General features: G+C 35.7%; 1 protein-coding gene across 4 annotated transcripts in view; it reads right to left on the bottom strand.

The window, feature by feature from the left end:
• ARMC2 (armadillo repeat containing 2) overlaps positions 1–23,244 on the bottom strand; it is a 66,851-nt gene that overhangs the window by 27,270 nt on the left and 16,337 nt on the right. For all 4 annotated transcript variants that reach the window (XM_052781359.1, XM_052781360.1, XM_052781361.1 and 1 more), the window contains 5 exons: positions 15,945–16,015; positions 12,081–12,173; positions 8,977–9,152; positions 7,573–7,675; positions 4,793–5,013 (listed from right to left, as the gene is read on the bottom strand). In XM_052781359.1, coding sequence (XP_052637319.1) covers positions 4,793–5,013; positions 7,573–7,675; positions 8,977–9,152; positions 12,081–12,173; positions 15,945–16,015 — 664 coding nt within the window. The remainder of the gene's footprint in view (positions 1–4,792; positions 5,014–7,572; positions 7,676–8,976; positions 9,153–12,080; positions 12,174–15,944; positions 16,016–23,244) is intronic.

A 23,244-nucleotide genomic window follows, 5' to 3' on the forward strand; every position in this document is an offset into this window, starting at 1 on the left:
GCTTAAGTCCTCAAGTTTATTTGGAGAAACCAAAATATTTTCAGAAGATACTGTTCTATTTCCAGGGGTTTTAAGCATAAAATATCTATCACTTACAGATACACAAAATGAATCAGCTATTGCATATTTCGAAATTTTCTGGTTCTCTTCCAAGGTAAGGGTATTCAAATGCCAAGGTCAGACAGGCAATGACATGTAAGTTAACTTTGATCTAAACCAGAATTTACTATAAAATTAATGTGAAGTCATTTAATCTAATGTGAATATGGGAATTCTTCAAATTTTCCTTATTGTATGAATAAAGTATTTAACTTCAATTTGGTTTTAAATCTGTTCAAATTGTTTGTAATCACAAAAACCTCTAGATATTAAGTATTTTATCACTGAATTGGACTGCTTGTCCAGTGATATGTAACTGCTAATTTTAAAGGAAAAATCTGACAAAGAGCAGGTTAAGTTTGAGGAGCTTTTGCTCATAGGATTCTATGCACTACTCTGTCCATTCTCCAGCAGCTTTCAAATTCGCTGTCCTACTTCAACAAATTTGCCAAAAGTGTACATGTCTTCAGTTACCGCAAGATGGCCTGTAATGGAACAACAGGAGAAGGAACAATGTGTCAAAATGGAGAAGCAAGCTACAGAGGGAAAAAAATTATGTGATAATGTGAATGTGATATGTGAATGGATTTAACTTCAGTGCTAAATATGAAATGTATACTATATTCAGAATAAACAGAAACTGAGCCTGTTTGTTACCATTTGCTTCATATTGCTTATAATTTAAGACGACACCTGGAGTTTTTTGTTATTTTAACTAAATAACTGCAAAGAATACACTTCCAGATATGCATTCTTTCACAAGTCACGATGCTTCAAAAATCAACACAATACTGAAGAAATATTTTAAAATAAAAATACTCTGATCAAATACTTTCACTTGTTCAAAAGTTTTGGTGGAAAAATTCCTGCCAAATGGAATAGACACAGAAGACTCTATTCAGCACTCACATACAAGATGTTCACAGTTAGCCTAGGGTGATATTTGTTGAGCTCTAGCTAAACTTCACATAAAGGAAATGAAGGATAAACCACATATTAAAAGTGTTGTTCAAACCCAGACCAGGGTTTTCACTGCAGGAAAGAGACTTACATACTAGATGATGGGAAAAAAAAAAAAAAAATCTTTATCAATAGATAGTGGTCCAGAGGTCTCCAAAAAGAGAGTAAAATTTTGAGACAGTTAGATGGTTCAAAATCCCACAGCGGTAAATTCTATCAAGAGGCAACCTCATACAAAGACAGTTTGGAAAGGAAAAGCAATGCAAAAAAACCATATACACTTAAACGTGCGAGATAATGAAATTCAGAAGTTCATAGAAGTATATATACACAAAAGAACAGTTAGTATGCAAGTGAAATTTGAAGAGTATAAATTAAAAAATAATAGATGCTAGCCAAACAGCACATGAATTCAAGAAAGATTCTGATTGCTTCAAGCAGACACCATGCTTCAGGGAGAAATGCATAACAATTGGCTCTAGCAATCCCCACCAGCCCTAATCCTTATGTTACCATGTGAAAGATCAAATTCACCCAAACAGAAAATTTAACAGCAGACAAATGCTATTTTTAAAGGAGAAGACATTTAAGTGGTTTTCAATTAAGGAACATGAAGTACTTGTTAAGTCTTGTTAGTGACACTTCAAAAGCCTTGGCTTTTGAATAAGCATTACCATATTTTATATAAATATAATCAGACTATTAGGTGAAGCAACATAAAATGAGTCAAAGACGACCTTGGTTTCATGTCCTCTATTAAGGAAAAATAATTATTATTACAAACATTTTTATTCTTGTATTGTGGGACTTCTGCATAAAATCCATTGTGTAACAACAAAGAAATCAGAAAGGGACTTCATTTCCACAAAAAGGACCTGGCAAGATTATGTATAACACTGCCATCTGGTGATTGTGCAATTATACAGTTAAAGAATGAAGAGCTGGTCCCCGTTAACTGAGATACTTCAGTTATCAGGATTAAGAGATGGCAGAGCCTCCCTCAGAGACCACTGTGACTATTTAAGGTGTTTTTCTCCTCCAATATAATTTGCTCTCTATTCCTGAAGACTTGTATTTATTCATTACTTCTGCATGTCACTGGATATTTGATCTTTTGCTATGAGTATGCCACAAAAACCTCCTTTATTCTGAAGACATGAATCACAGAAGAAACTTTCTTCGATGCTGTATCCCTGAAAACAACTATTCCTACATCTGCCTATGATGACTGAACAATTAACTCACATGGAAGAAATGGTGCACATTAATGTAGATTTAAGAAACTGATATGAGAAATTCGCACAGGAATTCCATAGCAGCAGAAATCACTACTTTTCTCACAAGGGGAAGAAAAATGAAGTATCTGTACTACTACAGAAGAGAACACAAACAAGTGAAACAGCAACCTCAATAAGAGACACCTGTCAGTATTGACTTTTCCACAAAATACTCGAGGCCGCCTTAGAAACAGCCAGTCTACTCAAAACTGTACAAAATAGTTTTGCTACACTTCCAATCATACTGAAAACAGCAGATAATAATGACCAAAAAAAAGCGCAAAATGTAACATTTTCCTTTCACACATTTGCGAATTAAACCTTTGATTAAAAAAAATTAAAAATTTATCCACATACAAATAATGGAAGAAAAAACATTTCTGCAGAGTTGTGGGGAAGTTCAGACAACTAGTCAAAGAGCTGAAAATAATCTGATTAATTAGTTTTATTACTTGGACATCATTTGTTATTTTTAAATGCCCCAACTGGCAAAAACTTCTTTTTATATCTATTTAACATAAATTTCCATCTCTCTACTCAACAGGATTCCCATTATATATATGATATGATTAATGCCAAAAGCAGCCAGCAAACTTCAGTAAGTAATATGCTTTGCTTTTAATCATCCCCTTCCTGCTCTCAGAAGGATAAATATTTTTAAACTACATAGATGTGAAAAGAGATACAGGATACATATCTCTAATTTAGGTTTTAAAATGCCTACCAAAACTACAACCTAAATTTCCACTCACTGAAATGACTGTACAGCTTCTGTATGTGAGGCATCATACGCTACTTCTTCACCTAAGCTTACTTTCCTTATAGTTTAGCTGTTTTAAGTCACTGTCTATCACCTTGAAAATTACACCGAGAACAGAATCTATTCTGGACCCACAATCCTGCCTCAATAGTTTTGAAAAGGGGGTTTCTAACTAAACTGATAGCCTAAGGCAGCACTGCAGTAGTATTGGGACTTACAAAGTCTAACTAGCAGCATTCAAGAAAAATATAGTCATTAAAACCTCGATTACATGCAGACCTGAAGTTTGTACACCTTCTCTGGAAAAAGAAGGCTTGCAAAGCCCATATACCATTTTTGTATAGAATATAAGGTATGATATCAACAAAATGGCACAGATTATTTTAGAATTGTTTGGAGAATTCACAGTGCCACAAGAAAGTTAACATTCCCAATTCTAAAGACAGAAGTATATAGAAGAGAATTTTGTGATTCATATAGGAACTTAATGATGACAGGACCAGACAGGAAACAAAACAGGAACACAACAAGCACAAAATTTACAGTTTCATCATATATTCTCCCAGTCTTTAGCATTTTGTCACTTCGGGACTTCCTTAGCCAAACTAAGTATTAAGCCACATCATTTCATTCAGTGCTTCATAGTATCTCCCAATCTGTTTATGTTTGTATTAAGATTATACACACTATTCAGGAGAGACATACCTCATAGCTCCACTAAAATAAACAGACAAAAATCAGTAATAGTAACATGATGATGTAAGCTATCTGTATTCTCATATAATTTCAAGAAGCATGAAATCCCTTGTTTGTAAGTTAGTAGAGAATTAAAGAAATCTGGCATAATTAGTAGAGAAATTTAGTGTAAAAACTACCTCAGAAAAGTGTCCAATATATTTTCCTATGAAGTCCTGAAAAGCTTACAATTACACCATTTACTAAGCTGTACATCAATAACTTCCAAGACAAATGCCAGGAATCTACCCGGCAAATCCTTGACAAATACAAAAAACCCCACAACCTATGCATAACTTAAGATTTAGCTACGTAACCATTTTTTCCTAAAACACTAAGGTTGAAACAGTTTTAGGGTAAAGGATTAGTTTTCATAGCTGCCACTCATCAAGGTACCTCATAAGTGAAAACATAGTTTTGAACCCGCTGCCTTCAAAAAGATTCAAAAGCATTGGCTTTTACAACTACCTTTTCCTTAAATTCCCATTCTTCAAATACAGTTTGTCAAAGAAACGTAACTGTATTTTCCTATGTATTTTTAAAAATGCATTATTCTTGTAATAAAAAGCTTTTGTAATCTCCTCGAGGATTGCAGAGCCGGTTTGTATTTATTATTTCAGTTTAAAGAATTCAGACAAGGAACACAGTTTTATCTGTTTATGGTAATATCCAGAACATTGTCAGCACCATAAAGTAATAATAAGAAACTGGTTTTATTAGGTACCTAAAAATATTTCTATTAACTTCAGAATTTCTAAAGCCTTTAAAATTGACTACACAAAAATATCTGTGATAATTAAATTTAGGTCCTGAACAACTTCATGTAAACTTCTTAAAAAAAAGTCTATTCAAATATAGGTACAACTCTGTCGGTGGCACACGGAGGTAGCTTATCTCCTCTAATTACATTTTTAATTTGCCCTTGAAGAGTGTACTTTTAGAAATAAAAGTAAATGCTAACCTGGACTAATAGGTGGCCCAAGTTGGAGAAATATGTGTCGTTTTCTTTTATATTATTAATCTGCTTCATTAATTGCAGCAACATTTCAACAGCTCCTTTGTTGACCATTTCACTAAGGAGTACTGCATTTCCAGACATTAATTTTATAGCTCCCATGCAATACAGGAGAGCTTCATTGTTTTTTTGTAGATCTTCAGTTCTCAGGACCTCCAACAAACAATCTAAAAGGAAAATCATTATTCAGAAACCCTAATATTAACATTTATATGTGATACAGTCCAGTCATTGAAGAGATTAACAATTGGGGAAAAAAACCTCAGATTGAACTCTTGCATTTCTAATAAGTGGACTAGAAATATTGGGTATTTGGATTGAAACCAAGAAACAGTTATTGATGAGTAAGAGAATGGGCCTGACTTGTTCTCCCAGGCTTCAAGAACCAGCACCAGTTGTAAACATACAGCAGTAATCATTGAAATCCTCAGTCAAGATTTGCAAAACTGATTGTGTGTGTGCCTGGAATTTTGTGTACTAAACTTGAGACATTCTAAAGAGGTTTCTTCCCACTAATTCCTTAAAAATCAAATGTCTTAAAGCATCTCAAATGGAGCACTAAAAGGTACAGGTGCCCAATTCAAATATCACATTTGAATTCTATTCATAGCCTTTTAAAATTTACTTTTTATATAGGTAAAGTTACTGTAAAAGTTTTGCTTTATGCTACCACTGTCAGATATCTGAAATGTTAAAATTAACAGTTGTTAGCACAAGCCCAATGTATCTTTCACAGTCAAATTGAGACACTCTGAATTTGGTGGGTGTATCTTAAATAAATAAGTAATCCTAACCAATTTTATGCTTTTGAATTCCTAGTAATTGATTGAAACTGATATTTACTTCTGCTTCCTGTGTTCCATCCAGTGGAATAAAAACATTTTCCCATCTCATTAAACTTAAGAGATTTCTAAAGTTTTTTCTGTCTGAAGTTGAAACTCTCTCCAAGTATATGGGTATACACAGATGAAGTACACACACTCTAGGCTCTTGCTCAAACTCTTACCCTCACCAACTGCCTAGCAGTCAACTAAATCACTTGGGTTGTGGGAATGTGAGAAATCAGTTTCAGGTCCCTGCCCTGCTCAGTATCAAACAGGGTCTTCAACAGCAGTTGTCTCTTTTGGGATGAACGGTTAATTTATTTCTTCTACTGGAGCTGCTCCACTGCACATAAATAGTTCACAGGGCCAGAAGAGGAAAAAGAAATTGAATCTATAACCCAGTGACTGCAACAGGAATCTGGGTGATTATGCTGATAACCCAGGTTCATGTCTTTGGCCTGGATAAAGTGGGTCCAAAACATAAAGAGTGAATAAACAAACAAACAAAACCCTACCAAAAATGTTCTTTCCTTCATTAGTTTTTAAAATAAAGGGAAAAAAAGAGCAAGTGAAAGAAAAGTGAGTGAAGATGGAAATCAGAGCAAAAAAACCCAATGCTTACACAGCCATAGCCACTCAACCTGTTCAGATTTTTGTGTGATGCTAATCTCTACAAAACTGTAGTTTTCAGTATTCAAAGTCAGCTGAGCAATTAGAGCTGTTCTCTTTTCTTTGAGTCCTTTCCTGTCGATCTTACTACTGGAAAGGCTTATCTGGTCTTTATTTCTGACAACACTCACATACTAAACTTTAAGACCATTAATACTCTGATTTATTTAAGCAGATACACACATACGCTTTAACTTATGCACATGCAATAAATGCTTGCAAGGTCAAGGCCTATGTTAATAAAACATAATGAAGTTTTAGTGAAAGGAACGACCATCAAGCAATACAGAGTATCATTCATACACTGTCATTTTCTTAGTATTTCTCATATTTGCATGGTGTGTGTGGATGACACAGTTACAATCATGAAAGAGATCTTGGAGCCATTGCTGACAATTCTCCAAAACCATTGGCTCAATGTGCAGCAGCAGCTAAAAAAAGCCAATGATTGTTCTCAGTATGCTTCCTGATGATGGCCAACAACACACACACCATTATTTTGCTTCTATAAAGTTTGGTGCAGACACATCCTGACTTCTATGGAAAGTTTTGTTCTGTACATCTCAAGAAGTATCTACTGGAGTTGGAGAAGGTACAGGGAAGGGCTACAAAAACAACTGAGAGAATGACACAGCATCCTTTCAAAGAAAGAGCTAAAAGCCTGAGGTGCCTCAGTCTGAAGAGAAGGCAGACATATGTGATATGACTGAGGTTTAAAAAATCATGAAGGCGGAGGGTAAGCTGACTGTAGAAACTCTTACAAATCCTGCAAAACTACAAGCAGGGGCATAATGAAAAGTAGATACATTTAAAACAGCAGACAGAGAACTTCTGGAACTTGTTGCTCTATGAGATTGTAGAGGCAGACAGAATAAGAAAGTTCAAAAAGGAATTAGGCAAATTAATGAACAAAAGATCTATAAACAGAGACTAAGAAGGATTAGGCAGGGATGCACAATCTAATGTCCATAACAGAATGTAACAATTCTGGATCCTGGGGTAGTACAGGGGAGATGGATCACAGAAAACACGTAGGCTTCCATGCTTTCCCTAAACAGCATCCCCTTTCACCATCATTAGACACAGAATACTGGACTAGGTGTACTGTTAGTTTGACCTAGGAGCCAATTTTTAGTGCATGACTAAGTTAACTCTGAGAATGTTTCTTGAAAAATGATCAATCTAACTAAAGAATTTCAACACCTAACTTATACACAAGAACAGGATACATACCCAATAATCTATCATTTTGAATGATGTAATCATTTTTTTCATTCCTGCAAATTTTAAATGCAAGCTTGCAAACACTGAGAAGATTTTTTCCATCCACTTTCATCTGCAAAGAAAGTAAAAGACGTAAAAATCACACCTAAAATCTACATGCAAAAATGCACCATAACATTTTACAAGTTCAGACACCATGGCAAACTTGTATTCTCACAGAACTATTGAATTCCACCTGAAACCCTGACACTACACTGAGCCAAAGTGAAAAGTTTGCAGAATTAAGGGACTCTGAAACCTAGCTAGTTTAACTCTATTTAGCAAACTGTGCTGACTGACTTCAAAATAACAGATGATACACAAACTTTTTATTTATTTTCTGCAGGTAGCATATCAATAACTTGCAAGTTTTTTTCTCTAATTCACTCTTACAGAGAAATTCTGCACAGGATTCACTGGTTTGGCATCTATGGCCATACCACAAAGAACTCCAGTACAACAGTACATGTCATAATGAAAGTTATTCTCAAATATCAGAAAGCAAGATCTTATGATGTACTAAAGGTCATTGAGAGATAATGAAAGGGAAATAAAAATGTTAAAAATACAATGACAAATCTCTTCCTTTCCTCTGCATTTCACGGGAAATTTCTTCTCTTGTTCATGATTTTTGAAAGACTCCACAGAAAAATGTCTGTAATAGAACTTTTTTCTATATAAGCACCACTTAACATCTATGTAGTATCTGAATATATAATTACATCTTCTGATTAAAACAACACATGCTACCTTAAAGGAGAACACACTCCTGCCCAACACACACTATTTACTAAAATGTCTACAACACGACGCTAGCTGGTATCCTTTCACCAGTGACTGTCTATAGACACTTAGTAGAAGCTGAACCAATAGGTTCAAAAGCATCAACTTCACTGAGAATTTTAACTGGAAATACTAGAGAAAGAGATAATTACACTTACTCACTTTCCAAAAAAATTATTGTGGTATATTCAGATAGAGGTGCTTAATAAGATCAAGACATTATTCAAAAACTAAGCTCTATTTCTACGTGTAATTTTTTAAATTATTGTTTTGTTTAAATCCCTGCATGTGTATCCCAGCTTAGGACACTGTCTCTTTTTCATGCCTATGCAAAATTCCTGCAACCATACACCAGCTATCCTATTTTGTGTCCCTCCTTCCTCCCCGAGACATAATTTCTCTGCAAAAAATAGGCTCCAACAAGAGCCGATCTGGATGAATGAGAGACTAGTATCTGTATGGCAAGAAACTGTGCTTAGGAAAGGGTTAGTTTAGACACAGTTTAGGAGTATGAAATGAAAAATTAAATGCAAGTTGTAATTCACAATTTTGAGCTTCACATTCTGCCAAACAGCATTTTAAAACACTTACAGCCAGAATAATCTTTGCTACCTTCAGGCAAAGTGGATCTGAATCAACATCTACAAGTTTATATAATGTCTTCAGAAGCACACGTCTTCTTTTTAATCTTTTTCCAAGCATATTTTCTTCATTCAAGGCTTGATAGAGCTTGGTGCAAGCCAGACAAAGATTTTCTATATTGTCTTCTACTTGAAGGGGTTGGGAAGGGAGAGAAAAATAAAAAATAATTACAGTGCCACCTTTTCCAGAGCATCTCAATAGACAAAGACACCGGAGAACAAATAAAGAATGGGTTGCAAAACTACAAAAATAAGGTGCCCAATAAATCTCTTCAAATGGTAATGCGATCCTCAGAAACAGTTTTATTCTGCTCTTTCAAAAAGAAGAGACTCAAGCCAAGAAATCACAGAGCCAAAATAATACCTGAAGCTAAAATGAAACTCACCTTTAATGCTTAATAATCAGATTGACCAAATGTCTATTAGGAAACTGTGAATCTGAATATACTCTTTAAAGGGCTCCACCAAACATTACATGTGAAAAAGAGACAGTTAAGAAATATTTTTCTGCCCATAGACATAACCTAATATATCAAACCTTGCTGGGATTAAGAACAAGTGAATGTAAAAACTTGTTGGAACTCTCCTATGCATAGTAGAGGTACAAGATATATTTGAGTGGACTGTTGGCCTATTGACAAAAAAGTCGTCTACCTCCTAACCTGAGTCCCTCAGACACTATTTAAAAATACAAAAATAAAACCTGCAGTAAATTATTACAAAATCTGCCTCTCAACACAATGGAATCATGTACATGTTTACTTTAAAGGGAAAAGGAAAAGTCTTGCCTATTTTTAAAATTCAAGAGTGAGGGTTGTGGTTTTTTTTTTCTTTTCTTACATTTGCTTTTGTATATAAGGTGACACTAATAAAGCACCATATAAACCCACTTAAACTGCCTGTATAAACTCTGCGTTTACTCAGGATGTATTTCACAGCTGAAATAGAGTCATATTCAAGGAGGCAAAGCACTTGTGATGAAATATATATGGACAGGAAATTATGATAAAAAACATTATATCTAAGGCCCCAAACCTGTAGGCAGATTCAAGGACTCGCCTCTCACGCTGAGCAGTGCCTGGAAGCTCTCAATTTGCCATCATCATACTCAAGGAACAGCAATGACTATTCCATTTCTACTCCCATTGTGACAGAAAATTTAACAAAATTTAGCATGATTCTAAACCCTCTGCTCCAGTAAGCAGTGAAACAGGAGTGGCAAGGAACCAAAACTGAAAGATCTCCACTCCATTTCATCAAAATTAAGAACAACAACAAAAATTATTTAATACTCATCCCATGGGGCATTTTTGAAGCTTATTCTCCCTTGACTACTGGAATGTAACAAAATAAATTATTTGCTCCTTTAGAAAAAGAGACTTTGGGGTTCTATTTGGTTTTGTCATATAACAATCATCTCAAGAGCATGATATTCATAAGATTTTAGACAATAACTAAGTTCCAGGTTAAACCCCAGATTTGTTTTTGAATGGAAAGTTTTCCGCAAATATTTTTGAGGGAGAAAGGGGAAGAAAAAGGCTTTTCTATCACTACATAAAAAACCAGATGTGATGTAAATGCATGTGCAGGGAATTAGCTGAAACATATGAAGCAAGTGACCGCACACAAAATTTTAAAATATTGAATTAGCAACAGACCCACTCAAAACATTAAAATTATGAAATTCTGATATTCATTTTGATAAGAAAAACTGCAATTGTGCAGTAAACAGCCTAAATAAAACAATGTAACACGCAGCTGCAGGAGGCAATGATGCAATTCGGTTACAATCTGTGTGAATATTCAAGCAGCAGCAAAACTCTTAACTTTAAGGTTTTTGTAGTACTAAATTCAACCAACTGGTTAGATAATTTCATCTATTATTAGAAAAACTAAGCCATAATCAAGTTTTAAAAAAAGCTAAAAAAAACCCAACACACTAACCAAATCAAGTAAAGACTGGGGAAAAGGGGCATGAAAATTGATTTTCCTTAGTTACATTCATGACAAGGGAAAGACATGATTAGATTTTTACCTCTAAATAATATTTTGCTTACCTATAAAGAATATCCCACAATGCAAAACTTTAACTCGGTAGCTCATATTTAACAATCTCAGCATTAAGCAAGGAAAATGTGAAGTTGCATGGCTGTTTTCAAATTTCCTGATCACTGTTTTTCTACACATCAGTGACAGATGTGGGAATGAGAATCCTGTCTTTTTAAAATAATCATATATTCTGGGAATCACTCAGTACTGTACAGGTGTTTCACACTCATCAACATCTGCAAAATTATGCAAGAAAATTCTAATCTGTACCATACTATAACGAACACTGCAAAAGATCCCATAAAATAGAATCTATCCCCTAATTTTACACTCACTTTTAACCACTTGTAAAAACAAATGTACTTTCTATATTCCCACCATTCAAATGAATATAATGTCTATAGAAGGCAACTAAACAACCTTTTGAATGAAATATTAAAATGGATTTCAGAGTTCAATCTTTCAAGCCATACATTTACTAAGTTTTGCTTCAATATTCTGGGTCAACGTACTTTTCTGAATCATCTAACACTTTAAGCACAAATGGAAATTTTCATTACGATTTCCTTAGTTTTCTAAAATTAATTGAAACCTTCAATACAGACTATGCTTATAACAGTGAATCTGTGCAGTACTTTCTTCTTAAAATTATTACCTCATCACTGACTGCTAAGCTGGCAGAGCTATGTTGTCTAAAATAAGGTAATTTAATCAGACAAGACCTTCTCTAAACCAGTATTTTTTTTTTTTACAGAATCACAGAATGGTTGAGGTTGGCAGGGACCTCTGGAGGTCATCTGGTCCAACCCCCGCCTGCTCAAGCAGGGCCACCTAGAGAGAGTTGCCCAGGCCAGTTTTACACTGCAACATCACTGAACATAGGAAAGCATAAAAGGCTACATAGTCCAACTACTGTTATTCTTCTGCAGTAAACACAAACGAGTCCCATGTTTCCTGCAGGAAATAGTTCAGAAAATACACCCTTTCAAGAACAGTGTTACCCACCTTTTTCCAGTTCATGTAGAATTGGTAGAATTTTTATACGCCAAAAGCTTTCTTCCTCTTCTGATTCATTTATTCTTGTTTCACCCTCTAAGCCTTCAAAATACATTCAAAACAAAATCACATATTCAGTGAAGGTTTCAACTTCTACACAAATAAATAGCTACAAATACTTTATTCATCCGTCAGAAAAAAAAAATCTAAAAATGTCACATTTTGCTATATTCTGGGTTATGCTACCTATTCAAGCTTTTGGTTTTATTTACATTTTCTCAAAAACAAAAGTTTCAAACAAAACTAGATAGATAAATGTTTTGACATGTAAAGCTGTACTGTAAAGCCAGATTTGTTTTTGTTTGTTGACATTAATGTTTCATTTGATCACTGAATTGGAAGGTAATGACTACTTTTACATCAACATGTCCTACTATTTTTCAGCTCTGTGTCCACGTGACAGCTTATTCTGTGTTAAAAAATATCCATACTACAGACAATCCTCTAGGATTGTACAATTTTATCTAGTACGCATGTACAATATTACACTAAGCTTGGTTAACTGACTCTTTGGTCAGTTAGGGAAAAATAGCCTTGTTAGTTATTACATCCTGTTAGCAATTCTAACCACTTCAAGCAATTAGTTTTGAGAAGTTCTCGACTAAATTTTTGTAAAATGCATGTTTCTCTCCTATTCTTTGTTACGTCAAACAATTTCTCACACAGCATCTTGGGAAAAACTACAGCTATCTGAAAGATGTTTTGCCTCCAATAAACACGTCAGAAACCTTGAAGGCAACCAACTCCCAGTTTTCTTGGCCACCCTCAACCAATTTCCTCCACAGTGACTGAGAAAGAGCTACTGTTCATTATCAGAAACTTGTCCACTTCACAAAGAGAAGTTTTAAAAAATATTTCAGCTTTTTTTATACTTTGCTTCAAAAAGACAAGACAAAAAAAGTCCATCAGCAGATATCAAGTTCAAAAGTGGTAGACCAAAAAATCAGCAGTCTAGAATTCTTCTGGAAACAAGACTGGGAGCATGGATCTATTTTCAGATTGGACAAAGGAGTTAGTGAATCATGGTTTATTAAAAAATGGATCCCAGGATTGACTTTCATATGGATGCAATATCACTGGGAAGTATTCTGACTTGCTGAACATACTTTTTACATTCACCTGGCACCACGCGAAGTGACAGAATTCTGGTCTCAACCATTGGCCCACTCCAGCTGGACAGCCAGAGTTTCTGCGCAACTTGAGTTTTAAAGGATCTAACAATTGCTTACAAGGTGCATGTAGGCATATTTTTTTACTTCAAAATTAGGTTAAGCTCCTTATCTTGCAGGCAACCAAATTTGTTTTATAAAGATGGGGTTTGGTTTGGGTTTTTTAAATAGGAAAATAAAAGTCATGCAAGTCCACTAAATAACATGAAGAAAGCCATTAGACTAGAATATATACATTTTTTTAAGTGACACATTTGCCAGAAAGTGTCTCCTACTGTTCGTTACTAGCTCTTGCCCTTAAATGACAATGTAAATTCTTAACATAATCATTATCAAACAAAAAATACTATACTATATGAGAACACTAATATTGAGAGGTTTGCATCATGAGAACAGTATCTCAGACCTTAAAAAAATGATTGACTACTGAGCATTACTTGGAACAGTGAAACTGACTATTTAAAAAGCTTGCTCTTTAAAAAAAAAATCCAGACTCTTTTTGTGTATCTGTATTAACTTTAACTGTCTACCTATGTTTTACACACAATGAATCTATCAGTTATATCTATTTCAACAGATTATACAAAAATGCTGCTGTTTCACAAGTAATACACTGGTAAGTATGTTATTACAATAACTGTATATTGTTGGTGTGTGCATATATACATATTAGTATAAGTACATGTTATTAGGTAATATTATTATTACTTATTTTGCAGACTTTTTTATTTTCTAGATCAAATGAGTTAATAGTCTTATTTGAATTGATGAGTAGCTTAATTAATAAAACACTATGCAGCATTTGCAATGAAGTGAAAGTTCTGCTCCAGATAATGTAAGAGCACAGCTGAAATGAGAACACTAGAATAGTTTGCACTGTTCCTTCCTGCCACAAAACCCACATATTGACTCAATTATTTCTTTTCTTTCCAATTTGTAGCTACCTCTCTTCTTAAACTGGAAGATGGGACTGACTTTCTAACTACGCACATGCTTAACTGTATTAAGCAAGAAATAGAATAGTTCATGTATGCATTTGCAGATATGACCAAACTTCTCACTAGAAAAAAAATTTCAGAACAAAAAAAAGTTCAGAACAAAAAGAACTGATTTTTTCTGTCACTCTGCTGCAGTTGTCTTGCATTCATCAGAAAAATACAGCAACCTAAAAGTTATAATGGCATAATTTTTTTAAACAAACATCTCTTGTAACTAGAAAAAAAAAAAAGACAATCAGCTTTTACTAAACAATATTAATCCTAGCAATAAGAATGAACAGCAAATACATGATTATAAAGAAACTCAACATTAATAAATTGTAAACTTGTATGTGTCTCTGTCCTGGGAGATTTTTAAGCTGCTGATGAAAAATTATGGCATTAGCTGTATTTAAAATACTGCAGAAGCTGTCCTGAACCTTCTAACTGAGTAAATCACAGTTCAACAGCAAAAATACTCAAGCAAAAGAATTCAGCAAGTTGAAGTTCGTTGTCTCAGTTTTTCATAAGTCTTAACCACAGCTTTGCATTCTCGTCAAAAAAAAAAAAAAATCACTAATCAGTCTACATTTATTGGTTGCTGTTTTTAGCATGTAAATACAAGAGCCTTAGCAACACTGAGCTTTCGAAAGCTGTGTACTGCCTGACTTATCACGTTTGGTCTTTTCATAGAATACTGACTAGCTATGAATATATCAATATTAAAATAGTCTACCTCCTCTCTAAAATGTGAAAGTGTAAACACGAATCATATGAGAAAATACAAATAAGCTGTAAATGAACACTCTCCCCCAGGACCTCACTAAAGAGAAGAAATGACTGAGAATTCCTACTGCCATCCCACTGTTTATTCTGGGATTAAAGATGAAGTATGCACAAACTAAGGAAGCTACATAATATTAAAAAAAAAAAAAAAAGATATAAAAAGAAACAATCCTAATAACACAAATGATTTTTTCAATAGCATCAATAAAATAGCACAAATAAATTAAAAGGCTTATAAACAGAGAAAATACAGCCCCACAGAATACTAACTCCCATGACATGGTAAATACTCTCAGCTCCTCTGAAGGAAATGAAAGCAGAGCATATTACAGCCTTCGCCAGGATGATTCAGAATAATGCAACTTCTCAGTTCTAGAAAAATAGCAATAAGGCATAATAATAGCAGAGTAGAAACTTCAGGTTTCCATACCAGACTCTCAAATATGCACTTGCCTTGTATGAAATGTGCTAGTTAAGAGGCAATAGTAATTAAAATCTGTTATGTAAAATTAGCAAAGCGCATCCAGAATCTGTATCTTCAGCTAATATAGCTTGGCATAACTTTATTAGTTTCTGTGCAGCTATACCAGTTTACAAAAAGTGATGAGCAAACAAGGCATTAATGGATTGGCAAATTCTTAAGCCTACATATGGAAAAAACAAGACAGAAAATATCAACAGATTTTTAGAGCAAAGATCTCTTGAGTATTGTTTCTCTTTACCAACAACATATAGTAAAAAAACCCAATACATCTAGAAAACCAAAAATATTGTTCAGTGACTAAAGAAGAAAAAGATCCTCAAATCACAAAAATTAGATTATTTCTATTTGACCGTATTTCACATTTATTGACTGGAAATTGAAATGCCTAATGAACTACCTGTTACTCTTCTCTTCCAGCCTGTAATCCTTGGCCGTGATGAATTTATGCCAGGCTCTTTCATCTGGTCACTAAAAGATACAGTATAGACACACACAAAGTATATCAGAATACAATGCTCAAAATGCCTCTTTGTTCACATGCGCTCAGTATGAGATCTGCATATTAATAACTAATTGGAAAAGACTGTAAGTTATTTTAGTAAGTCAGTAGGTTATCTGCTCATTAAAAATGACATAAATACAACTTCCTCCAGTATGTATTACAAAAAGCTCCTTCAGAAATACTGACATATTTACACCACAAGAGGTCACCATTATGGAACTCAAAACCTAAAGCTTTTCCACTTGTACAATAAAACTGAAAGCTGAACCAAACTAAACTCAGAAAGAGCCAATTTTTATTTTATCATCAGCTTCATTAACTGAATAGAAACTCAACTAGCTTAAAACTGTAAGTTCATCCATTTACAAGGACAGTGATTTCTTCTGATAAACACTTTTAAAAGATTTAATGAGAAGAATTTTCAAAGAAATAAACCCTTTAGTAACCTTTAACGTAAATATTAGAGTTTCCATGTCTGCCTGTGAATTATTGCTAACTGCACAGTGGTCACTAGTTCTGTTAGTACACGTATGTTGTCATTTCTTTGTAAAGCAGTAGTGAGTAATGCCATAATTCCTGCTGATGGTATGATTAGTCTTTCTTTGGCCAGAGGAAACTACTACATACATCTGTGATAAATCTATTCTGTTTGCCTAGCTACACACTCAAGCAGCACTGATCTAAAAGAAATATACAAGATATAGACTCTCTTTGCTAGTAAACAGGAATCTTTCCTTTAAATCCTGTACTAAAGACAAAGGTCTTAATCTATGTTTCGTATTCTCAGTGTATGCTTAATTTAACACTTCTTGTTCCATTTATAGTTCATGTACCAGTACAACCTAATCTCCTAAATTTCCTTCTAAAGATAACAGTAGTGCGTTAGCAATGTTATTTCAATTTTTTTTTAACCTGTTAATTTAGTTGCTATAAGGCTTAAAGCTAAACTGTTGTTTAAGTGGGTTGCTGGATTGGCGCCTAAATCCTGTCTGCCAGTCCAGACAGAAGATGTAAGTCATCCTATCAACAGATGGAGACAGAATAAAAGACAAAGCTCTTGTAAGATCACTTTCCTACAAAAGGGACTGGATAGCTCACTGTGATCAGTCAAAAATTTCCCAAGCAACCACATTACAGAGGAACACTTGCTTCATTATGGCTAAGAGTGAATAATGCTTTCTTTTTACAGCATGAGGATTTAAGTGCTCCAAAATCCAAATGCTTACACAAACTATCTTGAAATTATTTCAGCTCATATACAGCAATTCCAACTCCTCTGGGGAAGCAATGCTTAAAAAAAAAAAAAAAAAAAAAAATAGTCAAGTCCTTGCATCTCTACTCTAAAATAGTCTGACATCTGTAAGAAAGAGGGTTTCTACAGCACACATTAAATACAGTTCAGTGTACTAATAGAAATCAAAATTTGGTTCCATTTATGTGAATACCTCGTCCTACAAACTTTAAAAGTTTAAGAAATGATTCTACAAGGTTCAGCTATCCCTGAAAGCAAGACTATAACCTGAAAGGACACCAGATAAGCAAGAAAATAACTTCAGTCACTTAATACTAACCCAGCTATATTCATAAATCAGCACCTACAGAATTGTATGTAGGCATGATGATACTATCTGCCTATATGAATATGGATGTTTGAGTTTGCTTTCCTCAGAAAGAGTTCTGTAACTATATCCTGTCTGTGCCTCTTCCCCTAAAATGTAAATCCACAGGACAAATCCAAGAAACTTCAACAAAGACAATCCTACAAGTTTTGTAGGAAACAAAAGCAGCTGAATAGAAAAGACACTGAAGCAAAGGATGTGATAACTTGAACACTTATCAGACAAAAACACCACATATGCGAGATGAAGGGTAAGACCATGTCAAAGCCTGAATTGCGTTAAAAAAAAAAAAAAAGTTGGTTGGAACCTGTGATTTCTTGAACACCAGTATCAACCAGTTTAAAGACCTACGTGAGTAGGAAAGCAGATTGCTGTACTGCTGGTATTCACAGAACTATCTGTACTTTTGGGAAACATCTTCATAAGTTAAACAGCTTAACTGGAACTCTCATTATTTTTAGAAAAAGAATACACTGAATACATACATAAAGGAGAATGACTGGTGGCAGGCTTATCTTTAGGGAGTACGTGCAATTTATGAATCTTGTGAGAGATTACAAAATCCCTTTATATATCTTTACCATGCTGCCAACACCATTTTAGTTAGAGACTTTTGCTTCGTTATCTTTTCACTTTCACGTAGGGCTGAAACTTAAGTAGCAATATCTTGTTAAGAACTATGCAGTTAAAATGTGATCAACCTACTCTAAAAAAATAAGTTACCTACTATTGAAGGGAACTGGCTTATCAAGAGAGTGGTTGCCTTGGAAACAAAGCCAATTGGCAGAAATCTGATCATCTGATAAGGGACTCATCAAGAAATCAACTGACAGGCTCTGATGATTTACAGAGGAAAAAGAACTTGGCAACTGGATCATCTCTGTCCTTCTCGTATAAGGGAGATCATAGTAGCCCCTATGAGGAACATTGATTTCTTGAATGTACACAGACAATGAGGACTTCCAAAAGGAAGGTGAGCCAGCACTGCAGTATTTTTCCCTGGTGAAAGAATGTGTAATTTAAGTGAAAGCAGCATTTATTCAGAAAGCCTGTATGTTTAGATGTTTACTTGCTTGTTCTTGCCATAAGCCTCTTGTTAATGGTAAATCTGCAAACTTTCACCTTCAGTGGTATTCCAGGGAAAACTACATTTCTAAGAACTGCAACCCAGAGGCAAAGAATTGGGCTAGCTCTCTCCAAAGAAGGTGCACACAACAGCCAGGTCTGATTCACAAACATGAGAGTAAGATCCCAATACAGTAATAGTGCATGGGCTCATCCCTTATACTGCAGAGCCTTAAACATCTGAGAATCTGGCTACCTCTTTACTTGTAAAACAGAGTCTGAATGGGCCTGAATTTTGGGCCACACTTTTTCCATACAGTTAGACCCTTAGCATGGTGCCTGCTATGGTTTTGGCCCAAGAAGGGTAGTACTTTCCTTGACAAATGCCTGGGCACAGGGCACAGAGGTAGGGACATTCCCAGCCAATACTTTGTGTGTGGTAGGGAGGGGGTTAAAAATACTTCCATTGTATTAACATAACCCATGACAAAGGATTTGACCACCAAGCCAGAGACTAACTCCTTTGTTTAATTTTTATTAATTATTAGTACAGATGTAGCCCTGGTGCCCCACTGATTATTTAGTTACCAGTTAAGAGGGACACATAGCCCAATAGTAACAAGTTAATGCTTCTCTAAAGAATTGTCCCTAACAAGCACCTTTGATCAGTGAGATAGCAAAACTTAACTAGAAAGAAAAGAGAATATGATCATCTTTTCTGAATTGTTGAACTTGAAGGCATTCCCTCTAGACACTACCCTCTCCTCATGGTAAGGTTCTTTTAACACCTACATATTCTTACAACTTTGGGAGGCAAAACTAGAAAATATGGAAGTGGGAGAAAAACAGAGTAGCACAGTAACTGAGATAGTGCAATATAGGATGAAGAATATGAGAGTTAGTTTTCAAAGAGAAGAGTAGGAATAACGAGGAATGAGCAAAAGATAAGGGTAGTGGGTATGGAAAAGGCCATAAGTCCCATACTATCTGCTTCTGCAAGTGCAAAGATGTCACATGACTTCGCTCCTCCAGAGACTATGAGCCTCTTCTCTTGCACCCATGTAAACTGAATCTGTGGAGTCTCTCTCTTGAAGTAGAGATAGGAACTGGCACTATCCCATGGAAACCAGAATCGGAACAGAGTCTTACGAAGGCAGAGAGCTACTTGAGTGCAGACAGTGCACTGCGTGCCCTGAGTAAACGCTGTGAGGAAGCCATACACAGTAGACACTAGCTGGTGTGTGGAAATAGATATATTTTCCGTTTTTAAACAAGGAAATGAAAACGAATTACCAACTTTGTGATCTGAAAGATAACAAGACTCTGCAAAGCACCCTTAACTTTGTATTTATAGGTATCTTTTGCTGGTGAATTCTGCATGACTGCTTAAGGCAACTTCTTTGGGGGAGAGAGGGTTGAAGACATCAGAAGAACCAAACTCGCTTCCATTGACAGAAATAGAAGGAATATTAGGCTTAACATCCAAGGGCTTTATGCAGACTGACTAATAAAACGCTTTTTCTCTCAGTCAGCTCCACACAAAACTTTCCAAATAGTAGTAAATCTCAAACATCAGCAACATTTAAACCAGAAAAGGTAACTTCCAAGATACTTGGAAAAACACAGCACACTGCCTTCTGAAGGCATCACCTGCATCAACTACAGTACTACTAAAATTTACAGAACATACATTTACATACATTTTATAAATATATGAAATAGAACATGGTCTAGTTAGTCCAAAAGATTGTCTTCAACTACGTCTTTTAAAAACTGATAAGTACAGACACTCACAGAAAAACCTCTTCAGAAGTTCCTTCCTGATAAGAAGCCTTAGTCTGTGTTGCCACCACGTGAAAGATCTCTTATCATCCATGTGCTCTCAATAAAACATTGGCCTCATTGTTAACTTCTAGTAGCATTTTCTAAAGTAAAGTAATATTTAGTTTATTTTTAAATAAATTTCTAAGGCATTTGGGTTTATTGTCTCTCAATTTCTTTTCCTTTTTTCTTTGATGCCCTTTTTCTTAAGACAGAAAACTGCAATTATGAGCATACAATTTCTACCCATCTATATCTGCAGAGCATTTTCTATATCTATAGAACCACAATTCTAATCTTCTAAGTTCCTTCCTCGTAAGCAGATCTAAGCCCCTGATAGTTTCATTGCTTGTCCTTAGAGCCCTTTTCTTTTTTGTCTTTATTTTGATAAGGTAAACAAAACCAATCGTACTTAATCTAAAAGTACAGTAGCCATTTACCTAACAAAAACATACAAAAGCCATAATAGGTCACGCTGAAAGTCCACCTTGCTCAGTGTCTTCTAACAGTGACCAAAAAGCTTCTCAGACACCTCCAGCAAAATAGAGGGTGTTGTTGGGGTGCCCTGCTTGCAGTTCTCCCTCAGTTTCTGCCTTCATGTTTTTCACCCTGAGGCATTCCTCCCCGCTTTCTTTTTTCTTCCATTTTCCCCCAATAGTCACTAATTTCTCCCCAAAATATTTTCCTTAACTCCACCCCCTTCAGCCCCCACAAACTTCCTTTCTTCTAGTTAATTTAAAACCCAAAAACATGACTCAAATTTTTACAAATTTTATTTTGGATACTTTGATATATTGATGTTTTCAGGTCTTCAAATGTCTAAGAGAGCAATTTCTAACTTCTCACAAGGCTCTAAAAACAGCCTAGGCACTGCAATAAGTAAAAGATGAAGACTGTTTATACATAAATACAAGCACTGAACATCTGATTTTACAAACATACATTGTCTGCATTGGAAAGCCAGACATGACATATCTACACCCAAAAATCAAGACATTTCACTAAGTGGTAAGAAGAACAAATATAGAGCAATGCTAAGCAGATCCTAGGGGCCTGCTCAGGCAAGCCAGATGTATCAAAAGGATTACTAGGCATAAAGGTGTTTTTTCCATCTAGACCAGAGCTCAGTCCCCCCGATTGTGGGTAATCCTGAAACACATATGTCATTTAGAAAGACTGTTCTTTGAGATGTTACTGACACGTATATTCAGAGTGTGACTACATCTACACTGTAATCTGGGTTTATTTTTAACGCTAGCAGCATCCAGGATGGCATGCCTTCTATCGATAAGGACCATTTGACTATTTAAGCAGTTGTGTATTTTCCTTTCAACCAAAGATTCCCAAATGCTACATGGACTACAAAGGGAAAAGCTGCAAGGATGTGTTGTGAAAGTATATAGAACCAACAAGTCTCTAAAGAGAAGTCACAGGTAAATAACTAGTTTCTCCTCTTTTGAGTGTCTTCCATCGAGGAGAAGGAAGAGTTCTTGTCACACAACCAATGAGGGTGTCACAATGCACCCTCCCTTCAGCTATTTATATACATTGATAAGACCCCTTCCAAACCCTCTCTCCTCCAGGCTAAAGAGTCCCAGCTCTCTCAGCCTTTCCTCATATGAAGGACTCCCTTCATCATCTTAGTAGTTGGACTCTCTCCAGCTGGTCTGTATCTCTGTTGCACTGGGGAGCTGAGAACGAACTGTACCCAGCAGTCCAGGTGTGGTGGAGGTTTTCAAGACGCAAATGAACAGGGTACTAGATGATCTCATCTAGGCTCCCTTTTCCAGAAAAGACTGGGCCAGATGATCTTTTGAGGTCCCTTCCAACCTGAGCTGTTCTATGAACTTGGTGTCCACCAGGACACCAGGTCTTTTTCTACAAAGCTGCCTCCCAGCTAGATGGCTCCCGTATATACTACTGCCTGGGGTTGTTCCTCCCCAGGTGCAGGACTTAGCACTTGCCTTTGTTAAACTGCATGAGGTTCCTGTCAATCCATTTCTCCAGCCTGTCAAGGTCCCTCTGGAAGGCTACACAACCCTCTGGCATAGCAGCCAATAGGTTGCTTGTATACTGACTGCAGGTTACTGTTTTTCTAAATTGTTCAGAACTGTGGTCTCATGAACTGCCTATCAGGCCTCTTGGCAGGACCGCTGGGGAGCACAGTGCAAAGATACCCAAGGCTCTAGACCAAGTTTCTCAGGGCACATCCAGACTCAGCAGCTTCATCTCAAAAAGAAGGATGGCAGCTCCAGGGAAAGTTAAAAGGAACTAATGGTGATCCTGGGAGTCAGGGCAAGAAGGATGATGCAACAGACCCTGAGTCAGCAGCAAGGGACAAGGTGGTGCAAGAACGCCAAGGCAAAGGAGAAAGGGAGTCAGATGTGGAGCTGGAGCAAGTGAGAGAGACTGTGACTGATTTTCTCAAACAACGTTCAGTTACACAATGCTTAGGAACCACCGCTTCAGAACATAAGGCCTCTGCTACCGTGATTCTGCCACCATAAGTGTTTAGTGATCAGGAAAAGAATTCTAACTCTAAACGATAGTTACTGATTTTAATAGCAAGACGTTGCTCTGTAGGCTTTGAAAAGAAGTGTGAACAACTTCCTAGTATTTTCACCAAATTAGTAGGAATTGGGTTTAACTTTTGGCAAAATGAGAAAAATGAGTATTTTGCTTTACCATTC

This window comes from Harpia harpyja, chromosome 3, assembly GCF_026419915.1.
Source record: "Harpia harpyja isolate bHarHar1 chromosome 3, bHarHar1 primary haplotype, whole genome shotgun sequence".
NCBI classification, from domain to species: domain Eukaryota; kingdom Metazoa; phylum Chordata; class Aves; order Accipitriformes; family Accipitridae; genus Harpia; species Harpia harpyja.